This window comes from Microcaecilia unicolor, chromosome 13, assembly GCF_901765095.1.
Source record: "Microcaecilia unicolor chromosome 13, aMicUni1.1, whole genome shotgun sequence".
Taxonomy (NCBI): domain Eukaryota; kingdom Metazoa; phylum Chordata; class Amphibia; order Gymnophiona; family Siphonopidae; genus Microcaecilia; species Microcaecilia unicolor.
The window spans coordinates 66038408-66056459 of record NC_044043.1 but is presented as its reverse complement, the minus strand read 5'-3'; the positions used below and the strand labels follow the sequence as shown (position 1 = coordinate 66056459).

At 44.0% G+C, this 18052-nt stretch overlaps 1 protein-coding gene across 2 annotated transcripts in view; it reads left to right on the top strand.

Moving 5' to 3' along the window:
• Positions 1–18052, top strand: part of UBE4B (ubiquitination factor E4B) — a 151256-nt gene that overhangs the window by 112454 nt on the left and 20750 nt on the right. For both annotated transcript variants that reach the window (XM_030222448.1, XM_030222449.1), the window contains one exon: positions 7734–7969. In XM_030222448.1, coding sequence (XP_030078308.1) covers positions 7734–7969 — 236 coding nt within the window. The remainder of the gene's footprint in view (positions 1–7733; positions 7970–18052) is intronic.

Here is an 18052-nt window from a genome sequence, read left to right as displayed (position 1 = left end):
GGGATCTTGCCAGGTATTTGTGACCTGGATTGGGCACTGTTGGAAACAGGATGCTGGGCTCGATGGACCTTTGGTCTTTCCCAGTATGGCAATACTTATGTACTTATGAGTTTCCAGAAAACACAGCTTAGATAAACCGCAATCCTAACATCAAAGAACCCTATCCTTCTCTAGCCACCCCTTCCAAACCCCCTCATCAATAACATCAAACCACACTATTCATCAAACGATTAATAATAGTCCACAGCATAGCACTTCAAAGGCCAGTATCCCTATGGTATCCTCTCCAGGCCTTGTATGCATCCCACACTTTGTGAAATTGCAATATATGCCCTTGATGGATGGCCAGCAGCTGAGACATCCGATAAACATAGTCCAGTCTCTGTAACACTTGATCATCAAAAGGGACAGCAGTACGTTTCCAGTTGGCTGCTAGGTGATTTTGCTAACTGTGAACAGGCAGGCTGCCAGCTGTGTTTCTCTAGTTTGACCTTGACAACGGTTCTTTTCTTGAGTCCAAGAAGACCCCCAGTGACTTCAAATAGTGCACCCAATGTAATCAGATGATTCGGTAACAGACCCGGACTCTTGGTGCATCGGATGCTTTGAACCTAACCATGACCCTAACACTTTTTCTCTCTGTTTAAAATGCAGCTGAGGATACAGAGCACACGTCGGATCCAACGGAAGAGACTTTTTGGCTCCTTGAAGGACGATCTATCAATATCGGCACCAGAAGCATCGATCTTGGTGGCTGCTAAGACTTCAATAACCACTGGAAGTGCACCGGCATCGAGGAAGTTTCCACCTCGATGAAGTAGGCACTGGGACCAGTCAGCATCGGACCTGACACCAAGGGGTGCATACAAGTTCAACATAGTCCTTGGCACTGAAGGACCGCGATGCTGAAGCCCAAGAAGCATAAGCATTCATCCTCTTCACACAGTGCTGGGAGCTCTGGGGCATCGCCATCGCCAGTACCCAAGAAGCACTGGCACCAGGAAGAGTGCTTCCTCCCTTTAATAGAGGTGCTGATGCACAAGTCTCCGAGCAGCCAGATTCCTGCTTCCATTTCGGAACCAACATCTCAGCCTGCCTCCTGTACCTTTGCCGATGCCTTCCTTCGGTGAGTGGTACTGAGCCATACTTGGGGGGGGGGGGGGGGGGGTGGAGCTGGCACAGATACTGCAGTTGCAATCTTTTCAGGCATCAAGGGTGCTTGTGTCGAATGCAAATCAGCTCCACATTAATCCCGAAGCTCCATCCGTGCCTGTAGAGAGATCCTCTACGTGTGCATTGACACATACAGCACTGCACTAGATGTTGGGGGAGTTTCCCCAGAGTCTGAGGGCAGGACTGCACCTCGGCAGTCTTCGGGACATGGTCATAGTTCCACTGATCTTGGGAAGGCACACACTCAGTCTGATCTGAGTACGAAGAGGAATCTGATTGGGACTGCTCGTGGGACTCAGAAGAAGACCCTCATAACTTCTCAGAACAGGAGTCTTATGGGATACCTTTTGGTCCCTTCCCACCTCGAGACGTAAGTCTCCACCTGAGGGTCTCTTTCACTGGTTTTATTAAGGAGATGGCTTTGGCTATCCCATTTAAGTTGGAGACCAAGGAGGAGCCCAGGGTAAGATGTTAACTGTTCTGGACTGAGTCAGCTCCTAAGGAAGGGGTCGCAGTGGACCATTGCACCCTATCCTTAAAGTTGCACTGATTAAGAACTGGGAATCTCTTCTCTCAGTGCAGGTCGCACTAAAGAAGGTGGATATGCAGTATCTTATCCAGAAGGCTCCCAGATTTGAGAGGGCCCAGCTGCCCTTTGGTGATTGAATCCTGGCTCCCCCAGGTAGAGAGGCTCAGACACTAGACTCATTTGGGAGGAAGACTTTTCAGGCCTCAATGCTTATTGCCCACATCCAGTCCTACCAGCTCTGTATGAGCCTTTACTTGAAATCTTTGATAAACAATATGCTAAGTCTTGCGGGTTCTCTCCCTCAGGAGCATGCCACAGAGTTTCGCCAGTTGGCCAAAAAGCAGCTGGAGTGCAGGAAATATCTGGCTAGAGGCGCTTACGATTCATTTGATATTGCGTTCAGACTCCCTGCCATGGATGTAGGGATGTGTCAGACTCTCATGACTCAACGTCGCTGACCTGGAACCAGCAGTTCAGGAGAGGTTGGAATGCTTACCTTGCTGAGGAGACAGACTTTTTTTTGGGGGGGGGGGGGGCAGAGTGGAGGAGGTCACTGACCTCATCAAGAAACATACTGATACCATCCAGCCCCTCCTTGGCAGCCTCCAGCTGCAGTCTCTTCTAGGAGGTTTATGAGCAGACCTAGACGGCGACCCTACTGCTCTCAAAAGCATAGGTTTGTGCTGCCTTTTCACTTTGCCCAGGACCCCACATGCCCAGCATTCTTGACCTCATCAGTCCCGACCACAGAAGCCCCAGTAGGCTCCCTAGTCGAAACGGGACAAGCTTTTGACTGGCTCCAGGAGAGCATATCCGCAGTACAAGTAACCATGCTGGATGGCCTACTGGTAGGGAGGAGGCTAAGATTTTTCAATCAAAGGTGGCCCCTTATAACCTCTGACTGGTGGGTTCTTCATATAGTCCATCTTGGTTACGCACTACATTGGTGTCAGAGATCACCAGATTGATCATTGAGAACATCTTTCATCAGCACTCGGCATAAGCAGGTAGTTTGTAGAAGAAATCTCTGCTCTTGTATAGGCCAATGCGGTTGAACCCTTGCCACCAGGGGAAGAAAGGAAGGGATTCTATTCCAGTTACTCCCTTGTGCCCAAGAAAACAAGAGGATTTCGTCTCATCTAGACTTAAGGGCCCTGAACAAATTCCTGGTCAAATAAAAGTTCAAGATGATTTCCCTGGGCACCCTTCTCCCCATGATTCAGGAACAAGATTAGCTATGTTTTCTGGACTTAAAGGTTGCCTATACCCACAGTTTGATACTTCCTAGTCACAGGAAATATCTCAGATTTCAAATAGGGAAATACCCCTACCAGTACTGCGTTCTGCCATTTGGCTTTGCATCAGCTCCCAGGCTGTTCAGCAAGTGTCTAGTGGTAGTAGCAGTGTATTTACGCAGACTGGGAGTTTGTGATTCCTTATCTGGACGATTGGTTGGTCAAGAACACATCACAGGAGGGAGTGATGGAGTCAATGCACCTAAGTGTTTCGGGTGTTAGAGCTGCTATTTTCATGATAAACTACCCCAAGTCCCACCTACTTCCGGGTCAGCGATTAGAGTACATAGGAGCCCTGCTATAGATACTTTGCTGGCTTGAGCTTTTCTTCCTTAACCCAGGGCACAGAGCTCTATCTCACCTTGCAGTTCCAAAGCAGCTAGCAGGTCACAGATCGACAAATTTATTTATTTTATTTATTTATTTATTTTTAAATTTGTATCCAGCTTTAACCCAAAGTGGGTAATAATCAAAAACATACATAATATCAATAAAATCAAGAAATGGATAAATGTTGAGATTAATGGGCCACACGGCCTCGACAGTACATGTCACTTCCGTGCACGTCTCTGTTTGGAAGAGGTCCAGTGGACTCTAGCTTCCCCATGGTCTCAGGTGACTGGAACCTAGCAGATGTCAACCAGATTCCTCCAGAGTTGACTCATGCTCTTTTCTAGTAGACAGTTGGGATGAATTTGACTATGGGACTGCCATTCCAATTTCTTTGCCTAAGAAGGCTTAACAATGAATGCATCCAATTTGGGATGGGGATCTCAACTGGTTGGGCTTCACACCAAGGAACTTGGTCTGCTAAGGAAAGATTTACCATATCAATTTCCTTGAACTCTAAAGTCTTTTAGAGATAGCTACCCCACCACATTATTCTCATTCAAACGGACAGCTAGGATGCTTGTTTATGTAAACAAGCAGGGGAGTACAGGATCTTACCCCTTGTGTCAGGACGCAGTGGGCCCTCCTTCATGGAATGGTCCTTTGAACCACATACCTGGCAGGCAGCTTGGTGGACAGACAATAGAGTTTTGCAACCACATGAGTGGGGTCTCCACATGAGCGTAGCCTGCAAGAACTTCTGAGAGTGGGACATTCCCTCTGTGGATCTTTTTGCCACTCACTTAACAAAATCCCCCAGTTCTGTTCAGGCTCAGATCACATGGCAAGCTATCATTAGATGCGTTTCTCCTTTATTAGGGGGAGGGTCTCTATGTGCGTATCCTCCAGTACCTCTCGTAGAGAAGACTTTGCTGAAACTCAGACAAGACCATGGAACTATGATCCTAATTGTACCTTATGGGCTGAGGCATATCTGGTTCCCTCTTCTTCTGGAGTTATCCTCCAAAGATGTGTGGTGATTGGACTCTTTTCTAACTCTCATCACGCAGTAGGAAGGATCCCTTCTGAATCCCAGCCTCCAATCCCTGGCCCTCATGGTTTGGATGTGAGAGTGTAGAATTCGGGTCCTTAGGTTTGTATGAGGGTGTCTCTTGCATCTTGCAGGCTTCCAGAAAAGACTCCGCTAAGAAGTGTCACTCTTTTTTTTTTTTTTTTTTTTTTTAAGTGGAGAAGGTTTGCTGTCTGGTTTAAGGTCAAGACCTTAGATCCCCTCACTTGCCCTACACACCTCTCTCAGTCTGGTTTAAAAACCAACCCTCTAAGGATTCATCTTGCTACAATTGGTGCTTATCAACGTGTGGGAGGTAAGCCCATCTCTGTACAGCCTCTAGTTGTTCGCTTCATGAGAGGTTTGCTGTTGACAAAACTCTGCATCAGACCTCCCACCATGTCATGGAATCTCAGTGTTGTCCTCACCCAAATGATGAAATCTCCTTTTGAGTCACTTGATTCCTGTCATCTGAAGTATCTATTTTTGTTACATTTGTACCCTGCGCTTTCCTACTCATGGCAGGCTCAATGCGGCTTACATATACAGGTACTTATTTGTACCTGGGGCAATGGAGGGTTAAATGACTTGCCCAGAGTCACAAGGAGCTGCCTGTGCCTGAAGTGCCTGGAAAGTTGTGTTTTATGTGTTGGTCACTTCAGCTAGCAGAATCAGTGAGCTTCAGGCCCTAATAGCGGTTCTACCGTACACTAAGTTTCATAACAGTATTGTAGTTCTCTGCACACACCCTAAGTTCCTTCCTAAAGTAGTATTGGAGTTCCATCTTAATCAGTCATTTGTTCTACCAACATTTTTCCCAAAACCACACGCCCATTCTAGCGAAAGTGTACTGCATACCTTAGATTGCAATTGAGTTTTAGCCTTCTGTCTGGAGCAGACTAAAGCCCATAGACAGTCCACCCAAACTGGATGGGGATAGCCGTCAGTAACACACACAATTTCTAATTGGCTAGCCGCTAGCAGGTTGCTTCTCCCTTACTTACGTCCAGACTGGACTGACTCTAGAGAGCCGTATCTAGGCTCCTAATGGTCGAAGCCATGGCAACATCGATAGCCCACTTGAGGCCAGCCTTAATAGATGGAGATCTGCATCTCATTACTGCCTTGAGCAGGAAACCCAATGTGACAGCTGGTTCGGTTAGACAGTTCTGCAAAATTTGTTTGGTGTCTAGAATCCAGCTCCACCCCTTAGGTCCAGATTTATTCTGTTCCAGGCTGCACCTCCACGACTCGAATGTAGTTTTCAGGTGGATTGACTTCAAAGCCTCAACGTTTCGAGTCCTTATTGTCCTAGCATTATTGTTTTCGGTGAGCCTGGTATTTAGGGATTCCCAACTGGCCTGCTTGTCCTCAGAGAAAGCGGTGTTACCTGTATCAGGTGTTCTTTGAGGACGACAGACCAAGTATTTTTACAAACCCTCCAACCTCCCCCTGGAGTTGAATTCTTTAGCTATATTACCTGACTGAGGGACTCGTGCTCACACATCAAATGGAAGACAGCAGTGCATGAGCGGTGGGACACTGCTAGAAACTTGTACCATCTTCTTGCTAGTCAGTGTCCGGACCAGACTGTCGGATGATGTCACCCAACTGTGACAACATCTGCTACAGGTGAGTAACTTTGTTTTTTCAGGGTACTGAGAAAGTATCTACAGGATGGAGCTTCCTGGCAGTTCAAGGTGGTCTTCCCCCTCAGTGCTGATTTCATTCCAGGAACAAAGCATTTGAATGGCTGTCATAGCAGGTGGTCTTTCTGTGGCCTGGAGCGCTGCACTGCTGTGTTTGAAGGGGGTGGTGCTATTTTGAATTGTAGCCAAATACTGCTTCTGACCACCCTCTTGTACTGTTTGCATTGGAAGCAGCACAACACATCTCACATCTTGGTAGCAGAACGCAATAGTTCTGTCAAAAGACTACAAAAGTATTTCTGCTGTCCGCCCCCCCCTTCCTGATCCAGTTCATACCAGGAGCATTAAGAGCAGTTGGATCACACTGGTACATTGCAGGCTTCAGTGCAGGCTGTGGTGGCTGGCTGTGTTTTTAAAGCAGAAACAAATTAAGGAGCAGTGAGATGAGGTACTGATGAAAACAGCCTACCAGTGCTTGTGATGGGCTGCCACTGCAGCAGCTCCTCCAGGCAGTATAACTCCTATTATGGAGAGAGACTGGCTCATTCTTCTCAGTTCAGTCCAGGAGGAAGATTCATTGGGCAGACGATGTTTTGTTGAAGCAGGGGGCTGCTGTCTCCACTGTTACCCAAAGCTGTGGGATTTAGTTCTTTAATTCAGGTACAGTCTCTGCAGAACCTTTTTTAGGAGGCAAAAGTTACATCTACCTCAAAAGAGTAGGCCAATGGTTTTTCTCCCAAATTCATTCTGCTTCTACTGAAATCCCTTTTGCTTTATCAAGCACAGGATCATTTGTCAGGTTCAGGGGTCATGGAGCAGCCTTGATTTTTCAGAAGTGCTCTCTCAAGCAAAGAATGGGAGGGAGGGAGGACTGGGAAGTGCACTTATCATATTAGGTGGATGGTTTCCAACCACTGGAGTATGGCCAGTTTAGTTGGCAAAGAGTCTTCAATAGAGAACCCTCCTGGATGGCGAGCTCCTGGTTGGTGAAAGTTGTCTCTCTCTTCCAGCGGAAAGATCTCTGGGCATGATTTTTCATGTACTGGAAGCATCAAGTATTGCAGAGGAGCTGGAGACTGTATGGGATCCTGTTCTGGAGAGTATCTTTACATCCACCAAGGCCTCCTGGTGCAATCTAAGCTCTCATTTGGCAGAGTGGGATGCACCAGAAGTAAATTCTCGAGTTGGAAGAGGCTCTGTCTTTAACCCTGGAGGGAAAGGAGAAACTGAAATTATTGCACGGGATCTCTTGAGTGTTCATTCCTCTAGTTAAGGTCTTTGGATTTTCCCCTTCTGTCTTTATGAAAGAGTTTTTGATCAACGTTTTTTTTTAATTAAAGGAATACTAGAAAACTGAGGTGTCTCTTACAGGGTTAGAGCTCACAGGTCTCTGTCTCCATGTGCTGGCTGAGGGACATAACTCATATGTTCTGGACTGGTTTGATTGGACCCAAGGAAAAGACATTAACATGTGCACCAAATTTTATCATGCGGCCAACAGCTTTTATCAGTAGGTGACACTATGACCACTTGTTATTACCATACATTTTTAGTCACCAAACTAATTCTTAAGGGTTTTTTTTTGTTGTTGCTAGGATGCAGACATTAATGTTGGCTGTGTCACCATATATATCCTTGGAATCCCTCACTTTTCGAAGCTCAACTGACACTCTTCACCTTTCCCTCAGATATTCTCCTCAGGTTCTCTTTGAGCCTTGTACGCAAGACATTGTCACCTTCTTGGTGGTGCTGCTATGTAATCAAAACTACATCCGAAACCCTTACCTAGTGGCCAAGCTGGTGGAGGTCATGTTTGTAACAAATCCTGCCATTCAACCCCGCACACAGAAATTCTTCGAAATGATTGAGAATCATCCACTTTCCACCAAGCTCCTGGTCCCTTCTCTGATGAAATTTTATACAGGTAAGGTTTGGTATCTGAACCAGCTGCATTGCCAGACTCTGGTAATATGAGCACATGTGACTCAGGAGCTACTGTGAGACTGTAATAGGCTTTGGCAATCTCAAACTCTCAAGCTGCTGCTTATAGAAAACTAATTTCAAAGCCATTTACACAGGTGAATAATGATTTATCTGGGTAAATTGGCCTGCTTAAAAATTGCCATCTTACAATTTGGAACATAGCAAACAGAATTTGTTCCTATATCTCCTCTTGCTAAGAATCCAAAAATTTCATATTTGTACTTTCTTACCAGAGATAGAAGTCTTGCAGGAGCATGGTTTACAATATGTGTGAAAATTTTGGAACGGGACAAAGATAATATGCATTAAGCAGTTGCTTGGAGGGAGTGTGGTGTCGAGGTTGAAACTCACTACTTACAGATTAGACAAGTGCTCATAAGGTTTAAAAAAGATGAGTGGAGTCTTTGGAACCCAACTTCTAAGAAGCTCATCTTAGTGATACATTCCTTAATCATTATTTTCCTTACAGTTAGTCAACTGAGATGGTAGGGAGGAGAAATTAGTAAAATTTATTGCTAAATGGAATAAGGACTTTCAGATTTCCCGGGGTGAGATGGATCAGTAGGTGATTTGGCAGGCGGCCCATTCCACTTTCTTATGTTGTAAAAGGGTGGCACTATTGGTAAGGCTGCTGTGTTGCACATATAGATTATATTACATGCAGTTTTCTATAGGGGTGTCAGTGCTATCTGGGCAGGGCTGTGGCTAACCTGGGAGCTATTTATATATGTGGTGGATTTGTCCCTGGGTAGCCAATTTTTGGACCTCAGAGTGGGAAATTGAAGCCATGTAGATACAGGTTTGACTTTGGGACCAATGCTATGCTTGTTGGGGTACTGGAAATATGCTAATATTTTGGTAATAATAAAGCATTAGCTAATCATTACATTCATACTGCTAGGCATAAAATAATTCTTTGTGGGGAACAACCCCCAGTATCACAGTTTGGAAGATGCAAATTATGAGCTAGCCTTAGCAGAAAAAAATAACATATACCTTTTGAGGTAAAAATGATAAGATATGGAGTAGATAATTGGGCATAGAGAGGACAGTACTGTTTCATAGATGGCTTTATGCAACTGGTATTGTAGCCCAGCATCTCTCTCCCCCCCCCCCCCCCCCCCCCACCCCCCCCCCACCCTCAACACTTGTAGGTGCAGTTTTATTACCTTCTGTCTTTAATTATACATTGAGTTCAGTATGTGTACTATCTATTCACTGAAAGTTAGAGTTAAGAAAAAATGCCTTCAGAGCAGCTAAAAAGGATACTGTTAGCACAGCGGTTCCCAGACTTTTTTCAGTCAGCATACACTTGACTGACAATGCTCACATATGTGACACTCTGCAGACGTGATTCTTATGGACCTTTGGTCTGACATAGTATAGCAGTTCTTATAATTTAAATGTAATTGTGCTCTACATCCATAAAACCCTATCTCCCCCCTATAGCAGATGTGGATCAGAACTAGCACATTTCTACATGGAAGTCCACCATACAAAAAATATTCTGATTCTCATGTCATATGAGCAATAACGTAAATCTCTCCATTATCAGGGACATTCAGAAGCAATACAGAACCTGAAAAAAAAAAAAAAACACTAACACAACATACTTGTAGCAAAGCTGCTGTACAATCTCCTTGTTCAAATAGCATAAACCCTACCTGTGAACAGGCAACACTACAAATATTATACTGTGCCCTAGAACACCAATTGACCTACCGCTGGTTAACCCCCCCCCCCCCCAAAAAAAAAAAAAAAAACAGAACAAATGGGCTGCTATAGTGTTCCACACAGAAACTATATGCAAAACTTAGACAGACCCTCACCAAACATAGAACATGAGATCACAAATCAGAAATAGAAAAATGAAGACAAAAATTGAACTGGAATTCCCAAGACTATCTCAGACTACACCTCCCAAAAAAAGTGATCTACAAAACTGTTCAATCTGCAGACTTCACTTACCTAGGAACCAAATGGTTGAACTCCTTACCACCCAAAATAAGAAATATACAGGAATATACTAGATTCCACAAAATCCTCAAATCATTCCTATTCAAACAAACCCTCACAAAGAACAACCATATCTCAAGCAGTTAATTATTACCTTACTTGGTTACTACTCTGTTTACTATTAACTTTCTCTTTGCTTCATTTCTCATTCATAATAGATTTTCTAAATGTTAAACATCCATAGCTATCCAGTATGTTTATGATGTAGTGTAAAATTGGATTCTTACAAAAAATTACTTTCTTATGCATATTCTTGTTATGTATCCTATTCTGTTTATTGTAAGCCACATTGAACTCAAACTTGTTTGGGATAATGGTGGGATATAAATGTCACAAATAAATAAATTAGAAATCAGTCTTAGCATGTAGTACACAACACTGGAGAAATAAAGACAGAAATGCATTGCCTATTGTACTGAACAAAATAAGACATCTGTAATCCACGTTTCCCAAAACTAACATATTCCAGTTAATAATTCAAATAATATACCATAGTAACATAGTAGATGACGGCAGAAAAAGACCTGCATGGTCCATCTAGTCCATACCTTTTTCTACCTTTGAGCATTTTAAACCAATGAAGCACTTGTCGCCAGATCCCACATATGAGTCCTTCCAAGAGAGCAGGAAGGCCACAGCTTAGGTGGTTCAGATGTTGTAGTCCTTGGGCTGGGTAGTTGACCTAGTCAAGAGTCAGCTGAGTCTGTCTCAGAGCTTGGAGTATTTGGGAGTCTGTTTTGACACTGCAGTGGGGTGGGTGTTTCTTTCCAACACCCAGATGCAGAAGTTACAGGCTCAGATTTGAGCTTTACTCAGAGGCCGCTGTCCCCAGGCCAGGGATTTTCTTCAGGTTTTGGGTTCCATGGCTGCAACCCTGGAAGTGGTGCTGTGGGCCAGGACCCACATGAGGCCTGTACAGCAAGCCCTTCTTTCAAGGTGGTCACTGCAGACTTAGTCCCTGGATTTGCGGATTCCTCTTGGGGGGCAGTTCACGGCGCAGCCTTGTTTGGTGATTGTAAGCCTTGTCGCCTCTCAGGGGGCAGGTATTTGGACCCACCTCATTGGTGGTGGTAACAAGAGATGTCGTCTTCAGGGCTGGGGAGCCTACTATTTGGGCCATGTGTCATAGGGCTGCTGGTCAATGGAAGATGCTCAGGGTTAATGAGCTGCCTGGAGATGAGGGTGGTTTTGGTTCTTCTTTCCTTCCAGGCTCTGCTTCAAGGCAAGGCCGTTTGGGTCCTCTCAGACAATGTCACAGAGGTAGTGTATGTCAGTTGACAAGGGGAGGGGGGACCAAGAGTCACCATTACTCCTGGTCTGGGTGGAGAGTCATTTGGAGGATTTGTCTGCTGTTCATGTATCGGGCATTAAAAATATCTAGGCAAGATTTCTGAGTATATACATGCTAGATCTAGGGAAAATGGCGCCTGGAGCAAAAGGCTTTCAACCTCATTGTGAACAATTGGGGTGTGTCCATTATGAACCTCATGGCTTCGTACTGCACAAATTCCCTGGCTCTTCAGTTGCAGGAAGGATTATAAGACAGAAGGCATAGATGCTGTGATACAACAGTGGCCTTTCTCAGGCTGTATGTGTTCCCTCTGTGGGTTCTTGTGGGAAGAAGCCAACCCAAGAGTGGAAGACACCATGAGCAAGTCCCAAGGAGGCCAATGACAAATTTTATTCTTCAAATGCAGCATGCAGGGGTGCTTTCAAGATAAACTCGACAATGGTCATGTTTCAGCATGCAGGCCTTCGTCGGGTCCTCATAAATAAAACAAGACATGAACTGAGTGGCATATTGTAATACATCTGAATAAATAAAATATTATACAGAAAACAATAAAACCTGTGGAGTGTGTGAAGAAGTGGGAATTAAAAAATCAAGGTTTAAAATAGTATGTGATAGTCAAAGGATATGATAAAAGAAACTTGCAGAGATACCCAGTGAATGTAAAATCTAAAGAAATAATAGAAATGAAAACCAGAAACTATGAAACATGAATTTGAGTATAATGAAGATGAGTAGTGGATTATGTCCAAAAGATGCTGCCCTACCTGTTAACCAGCAAGTCAATTTATGCAAACATACTCAGCTGTATAAACATCATAAAAGCACATATGATGTAAACAGCATTGCACCGTTGTGAAATTTAAAACAAAAACTTAAAAAAAAAAGAACCAATATAATGGCAGTGACTCAATACTTACATAGTAACCTAGTAGATGACGGCAGAAAAAGTCCTGCACGGTCCATCCAGTCGCCCAACAAGATAAACTTGTGTATACCTTACCTGATTTGTACCTGTCTTTTTCAGGGCACAGACCGTATAAGTCTGGCCAGCATCCCCCCTCCCAACCACCCGCCCCGCCTCCCACCACCGGCTCTGGCACAGACCGTATAAGTCCACCACTATTCCCCGCCTCCCACCACCGGATCTGGCACAGACCGTATAAGTCTGCCCACCACTATCTTCGCCTCCCCACCACCAACCCCTCTTCCCAGGGGTGTGCTGGTAAATTGTTAACAGGGGGCTCTCTCTCGCCAGCAAAGTAAAAGAGAATTCAGGAGGGGCCCAAGCCCACATTTTGGGATCCATTTGTTAAAGTAGCCATGGAGAACCGGCTCCCAAATTCTTAAGAACTTAACAAACGGTTCTCGAGAGCCTGTGAGAGCCTGCTCCAGCACACCACTGGCCTCTTCCCCCCACCGGCTCACCACCCAATTTCGGCTAAGCTTCTGAGGATCCATTCCTTCTGCACAGGATTCCTTTATGTATGTCCCATGCATGTTTGAATTCCGTTACTGTTTACTTCTCCACTACGGCAAAAGAGGTTCTAACCAAATCCAAAAATGCATATCAGATGAATCTATAACTTAAACATGTACCAGGCTAATGTCCATAAAATATTGAAATTATAATATATGTTTGTATACAGTAAATATCTCTTCATACAAAACCTGTTGCACAGATGCGTAAGAATCCTAACTCCAAACTGTTCTTAATCATTTTTATACTCTGTAGTACATCCACAATAGGCTTAAAGTTTCTTGGCGGAAAAGACCTCAGAAGTGCTCAGTGCAAAAGCACAGACCATATTAGCACTCAATGGGAAGTCTTCTAATCATAGGTCAGAAAAACCTCCTTATTCAAGCTTTTTGATTTTTAATTTTGCATTTAATATAACATCAGAACCTTTTTATTAGGAACTAGAATATCTAACACTTAGCTCAATGCAGTGCTCCCAATGGGGACCCGTTTTGTCCTCCAGCTTTTTCAAGGGAACCACACTGCTATCTTCTTGTTCCCACATGCCATCTGAAAAATACAAAATACATTGTGAGTCCACAGGAGTTTTAAAAATGGCCAGAACCTAGCATAAACCATACCTGTCTTGTTAGATTGGCATTTTCTTGGCATGGCAATTTAAAGATGGCGCCCAAGCTTACTAGGACGCCACACCCTCGACAGCCAATCATCATTGATCATGGCTCATTAGAATAATTTGAAAAACTTTTTCATACAAAAAAGAAAAGACAACTGGCAGATCACAAAACACTTTCCACTCAAGGAAGGTATTTAAACCTTTGGGGTCAATGACTTGTAATTGGTGGCTCCACCGTTGCTCTCTCTGTGTTTATAGCCAATCCAGGTTACCACACCTGCCATAGAGGGTTGTACTTTGTAAAGGGATCCACTTCCCTCCGCTCTGGGTGGTGCCGGCAGCCCTGTTAGACTCACAGGTTTCCAATAAAGAACCAGACTGCCATTTGGACTTAGGACCAAAGTGCTTATTCTCAATTCCAGTTCCATTCTCAAATCGAAATGCAGTTCACAAAAAGGGTTCAGGCTGGGTCCAAATACCAGCAAACATTCAGTTCCTTAACAGTTCAGCCCCTCTTCCTTTGCACTACCTCCCCCTCTCCCTCAGAAGGGCTCAGTCCAAGTTCAGCCTGCTTTTCTCTATATCCCAATAGTCCCAAACTTTCACATCAGTTTCATCAAAGAGGAACCAATGCTTAATTCACCTGTCCTCGTCACAGCACCCAGGAGGACCCTGTACTGAGCAGGGCTGGCAGTTTTCCTCCTACCTCACAGCACCACAGCCCCTGTGGCCTCTCAACACTGCCTTCATGTGCTGGACAGGGCTACATTTATAGTCTCACACTCCTGGCAGCTTACTCTTCCCTCCAGGGGAAGCTCCATTGGCAGACCCTTTCCATCCTCCACAATACTACTACTACTGATTAAATCACTATAGCGCTACCAGTCGTACGCAGCGCTTTACAATTGAACATGAAGAAAGATAGTCCTCTGCTCAAAAGAGCTTACAATCGAAAATCAGGACAAACAGACAGGATCAATAGGATAAGGGAAGGACAGACAGAAGGACACAAGGATAAGATAAAAGTGACAAGTCAGGAGTCAAAAGCAGCATCAAACAGGTAGGCCTTTAGCCCGGATTTGAAGGCAGCCAGGGATGGAGCTAGACGTAATGGCTCAGGAAGCCTATTCCAGGCATAAGGTGCGGCGAGATAGAAGGAGCGGAGTCTGGAGTTATCGATGGAGGAGAAGGTGCAACTAGGAGAGATTTGCCTAGTGAATAAAGTTCTAGGGAAGGTGTGTAGGGAGAGGTGAGGGTGGAGAGGTAGTGAGGGCTGCAGAGTTGAATGCACATAGGTCAATAAGAGGAGCTTGAATTGTATACGGAAACGGATAGGGAGCCAGTGAAGCGATTTCAGGAGAGGGCCGATATGGGGCACAATGACTTTTGGCGATATATTAGTCATGCGGCAGAGTTTTTGAACAGATTGAAGAGGAGAGAGATGGCTGAGCGGAAGACCTGTGAGAAAGCAAGTTGCAGTAGTCTAAGCGAGAGTGATACTCCATGGAGTCTCTCTCTCAATCAGTTTCCTCCCTCCTGGTGGTAAATCTCTCCCCTTTCTCTTACAGCTGGGGGGAATTATATACTGGCTATGCAGCCAAGGGACTGAGCTTCCCCTCCCCTTCTCCCTCTAGTGGGGAAGGGAGTAACTGGCTCACCTGGTACTGAGCCACTGCTCCCCCTGCTGGGGTTGGAAATCAGTTCCACCCTTTTGGGCTACCCTCCTCTCTCCTTCTTGCAAGGGCTTCTGGAGATCGTAGTTCGGGGATTGGCTGCTTCTCAGTGGGGTCTTGTCACAACTTGCTCTAACACAAAACAGCACAAGTCTCCAAAAACATGCCCAGCTTTCATGCAGTGTGCTTACTAACGGTCACCCTATTTTGTGCCTTGTGTCTACAGGACTTGGTTCAGTCATCTGGTGTGGAACTGCCTTGTGGTCTTCCCACACATACAGTTTATTACAGGGACATCTTATTACCTAGACTAATTGCTTGACCTCACAAGAAGTCATAGATGTCAAAATATATTTCTTTGAATCAAAGGGATAATAAATTCAGAACATTCCTCAGTGATACTGCATGTATTACACTGTCCACATTTGAAATGTCCTTTCATTCCAGAAATTCCCATGTCCATAGAAGGTAAATCTGCTGGACATAATAAATCTTTTAAATTTTTACCCCTTGAAAAGGCTATCCGTAGATGATGGCTTTTGGAACACCAGTGGTGTTGCATAATATTCCAGTTGCGTTTGATAAATATCCAACAGACTGTGCACAAAATGCTAAGTCTCTTGAGATAAGAAGGTAAACTGACATTTTACAAAATTAATTAACCTTCAAATTGGTATGTAGTACTCGGTGTGGGAAAGAGTCATTCAGAGGAATTGACTTCATAGGTACGGTGGTGGCGGGGTGGTGCTGGATTGGCCTTAGAGGCTGTGGTAAGGTGACCTAGTGTGTCTGAAGATAGTGATCTGGTCTGCTGGTTCAGGGGCCGGTAGCAATGCCAGTCCCAGCTTCACTTTGTCTTACGGCTTGGCTCTTGAGGGGGCACGCTTAACTTGGAGGGGGTATTCTACTAGCATGATAGACACTCGGTTATGGTCTAGGTACACCGCTCTACTTCTTTGGTGGTATGTCTGTGTGTGGCATATTTTTGAAGGCTGGTTGTTCAGACTTGCACCAATTACTCCCTTGCAGTTATCTGTGACCCAAACTCTGCCAGGGATGACTGCGATGTTTAATACTCCATCACCTCTTTGAAGTATAATACTCCTGACATATGGTTCTCTTTTGTGCCTCTAAATTGATGGACAGCTGAGGTATTGCTAGATAAGCTCTGGGATGGCACTGATCTAACTGCTTAAGCAGCCATTCCTGCGGGTGATGTCACTTCCTCCTTCATCTCATACAAGTTTGAATAAGAGACACATGGGCTCTGCATTTGGACGTTTTTCTCACAAAAATGTCCAAATTGGTATTTTCATAACCAATTTCTAGACATTTTTTATGGAGTCCATCAGAAGTGTGTTTAAATCACAAAGGGGTGTGTCAGTGGTGTGTTAAGGGAGAGATCTGGGTGTTCCTAACACTTGGAACAAAACAAAAACATCCAGGACTATAACTAAGACGTTTTGAGCTAGACCTGTTTTTATAACGAATAAGGCACAAAAAAGGAGCCCTATTGCTTTCCTGGGATGTCTCCTACATCCACAATAATCCAAAAGCAATTCTACAATTAACTTTGAGTGTTCAAGAGTAGATGGAAATCAATTGAAAAAAAAGTGGAGAAAAAAAACCTCAGTGAAAACCGGATACACCTCTTTGTAAAGGACACACCTTTTAAATAGAGAGGGAACCTCTTAATCATTAGTCTTTTAAAAAAAACTCCACTTCATTTACTTTCATATTCATAATGCCATCTCACCCTTAAAAACACTCATTCAGGGCGGACACGCAATGCTTCATATCAAAAAAGTCCAAAACTTTAATATTACTTATCTTGGACGGTGATCATTTCCATCTGTGAAACTTCACAAAATATTTTCTTTTGCTTCTCTTTATCTTTATCTTGTCTTTTAATAATTCCCAACAGGGAAACCCTGTTTCGCCACTTTCCGGCTGCTTCAGGGGAAAATATGTTTATTCAACACCTCCAAGAGCAATTGACTCGCCAGCATACTGTCCTCTAGCTTCTACATAGAAATGGCGGTCGGCATCTTAGTTGAAACTTCCAGATTAAATACGTAGCTTGTGTCGTCACGGCATTGAAGACTAGACTGATTGAACATAGACATTGCATACAGTCAAATAAAGTGCATGAACCTATGGTAACTCATTGTGTAGATAAGCAGCATGATTTTTCCGAATTGAAATGCATGGTAATCGAGCAGGTTAAAGTTACGGAGAGAAGAGGAGACATCAGAAATGTGTTGAGAAGAAAGGAGCAGAGGTGGATTTTCACATTACAAACTGTTATACCGAAAGGTCTAAATATATCTATCGAATGGAAAGCGTTCCTGTGAATATACGTCATGGGTACGGAATGACGTCACACGCTACGTATTTAATCTGGAAGTTCAACTAGATGCCGACGCCATTTCTATGTAGAAGCCAGAGGGACAGTATGCTGGCGAGTCAATTGCTCTTGGAGGTGCTGAATAAACATATTTTCCCCTGAAGCAGCCAGACAGTGGCGAAACAGGGTTTCCCTGTTGGGAATTATTAAAAGACAAGATAAAGAGAAGCAAAAGAAAATATTTTGTGAAGTTTCACAGATGGAAATGATCACCGTCCAAGATAAGTAATATTAAAGTTTTGGACTTTTTTGATATGAAGCTTTGCGTGTCCGCCCTGAATGAGTGTTTTTAAGGGTGAGATGGCATTATGAATATGAAAAGTAAATGAAGTGGAGTTTTTTTTTAAAGACTAATGATTAAGAGTTCCCTCTCTATTTAAAAGGTGTGTCCTTTACAAGAGGTGTGTCCGGTTTTTCACTGAGGTCTTTTTTTCTCCACTTTTTTTTCATATTGATTTCCATCTACTCTTGAACACTCAAAGTTAATTGTAGAATTGCTTTTGGATTATTGTGGATTTAGTATTCTACCTATTCCGATATT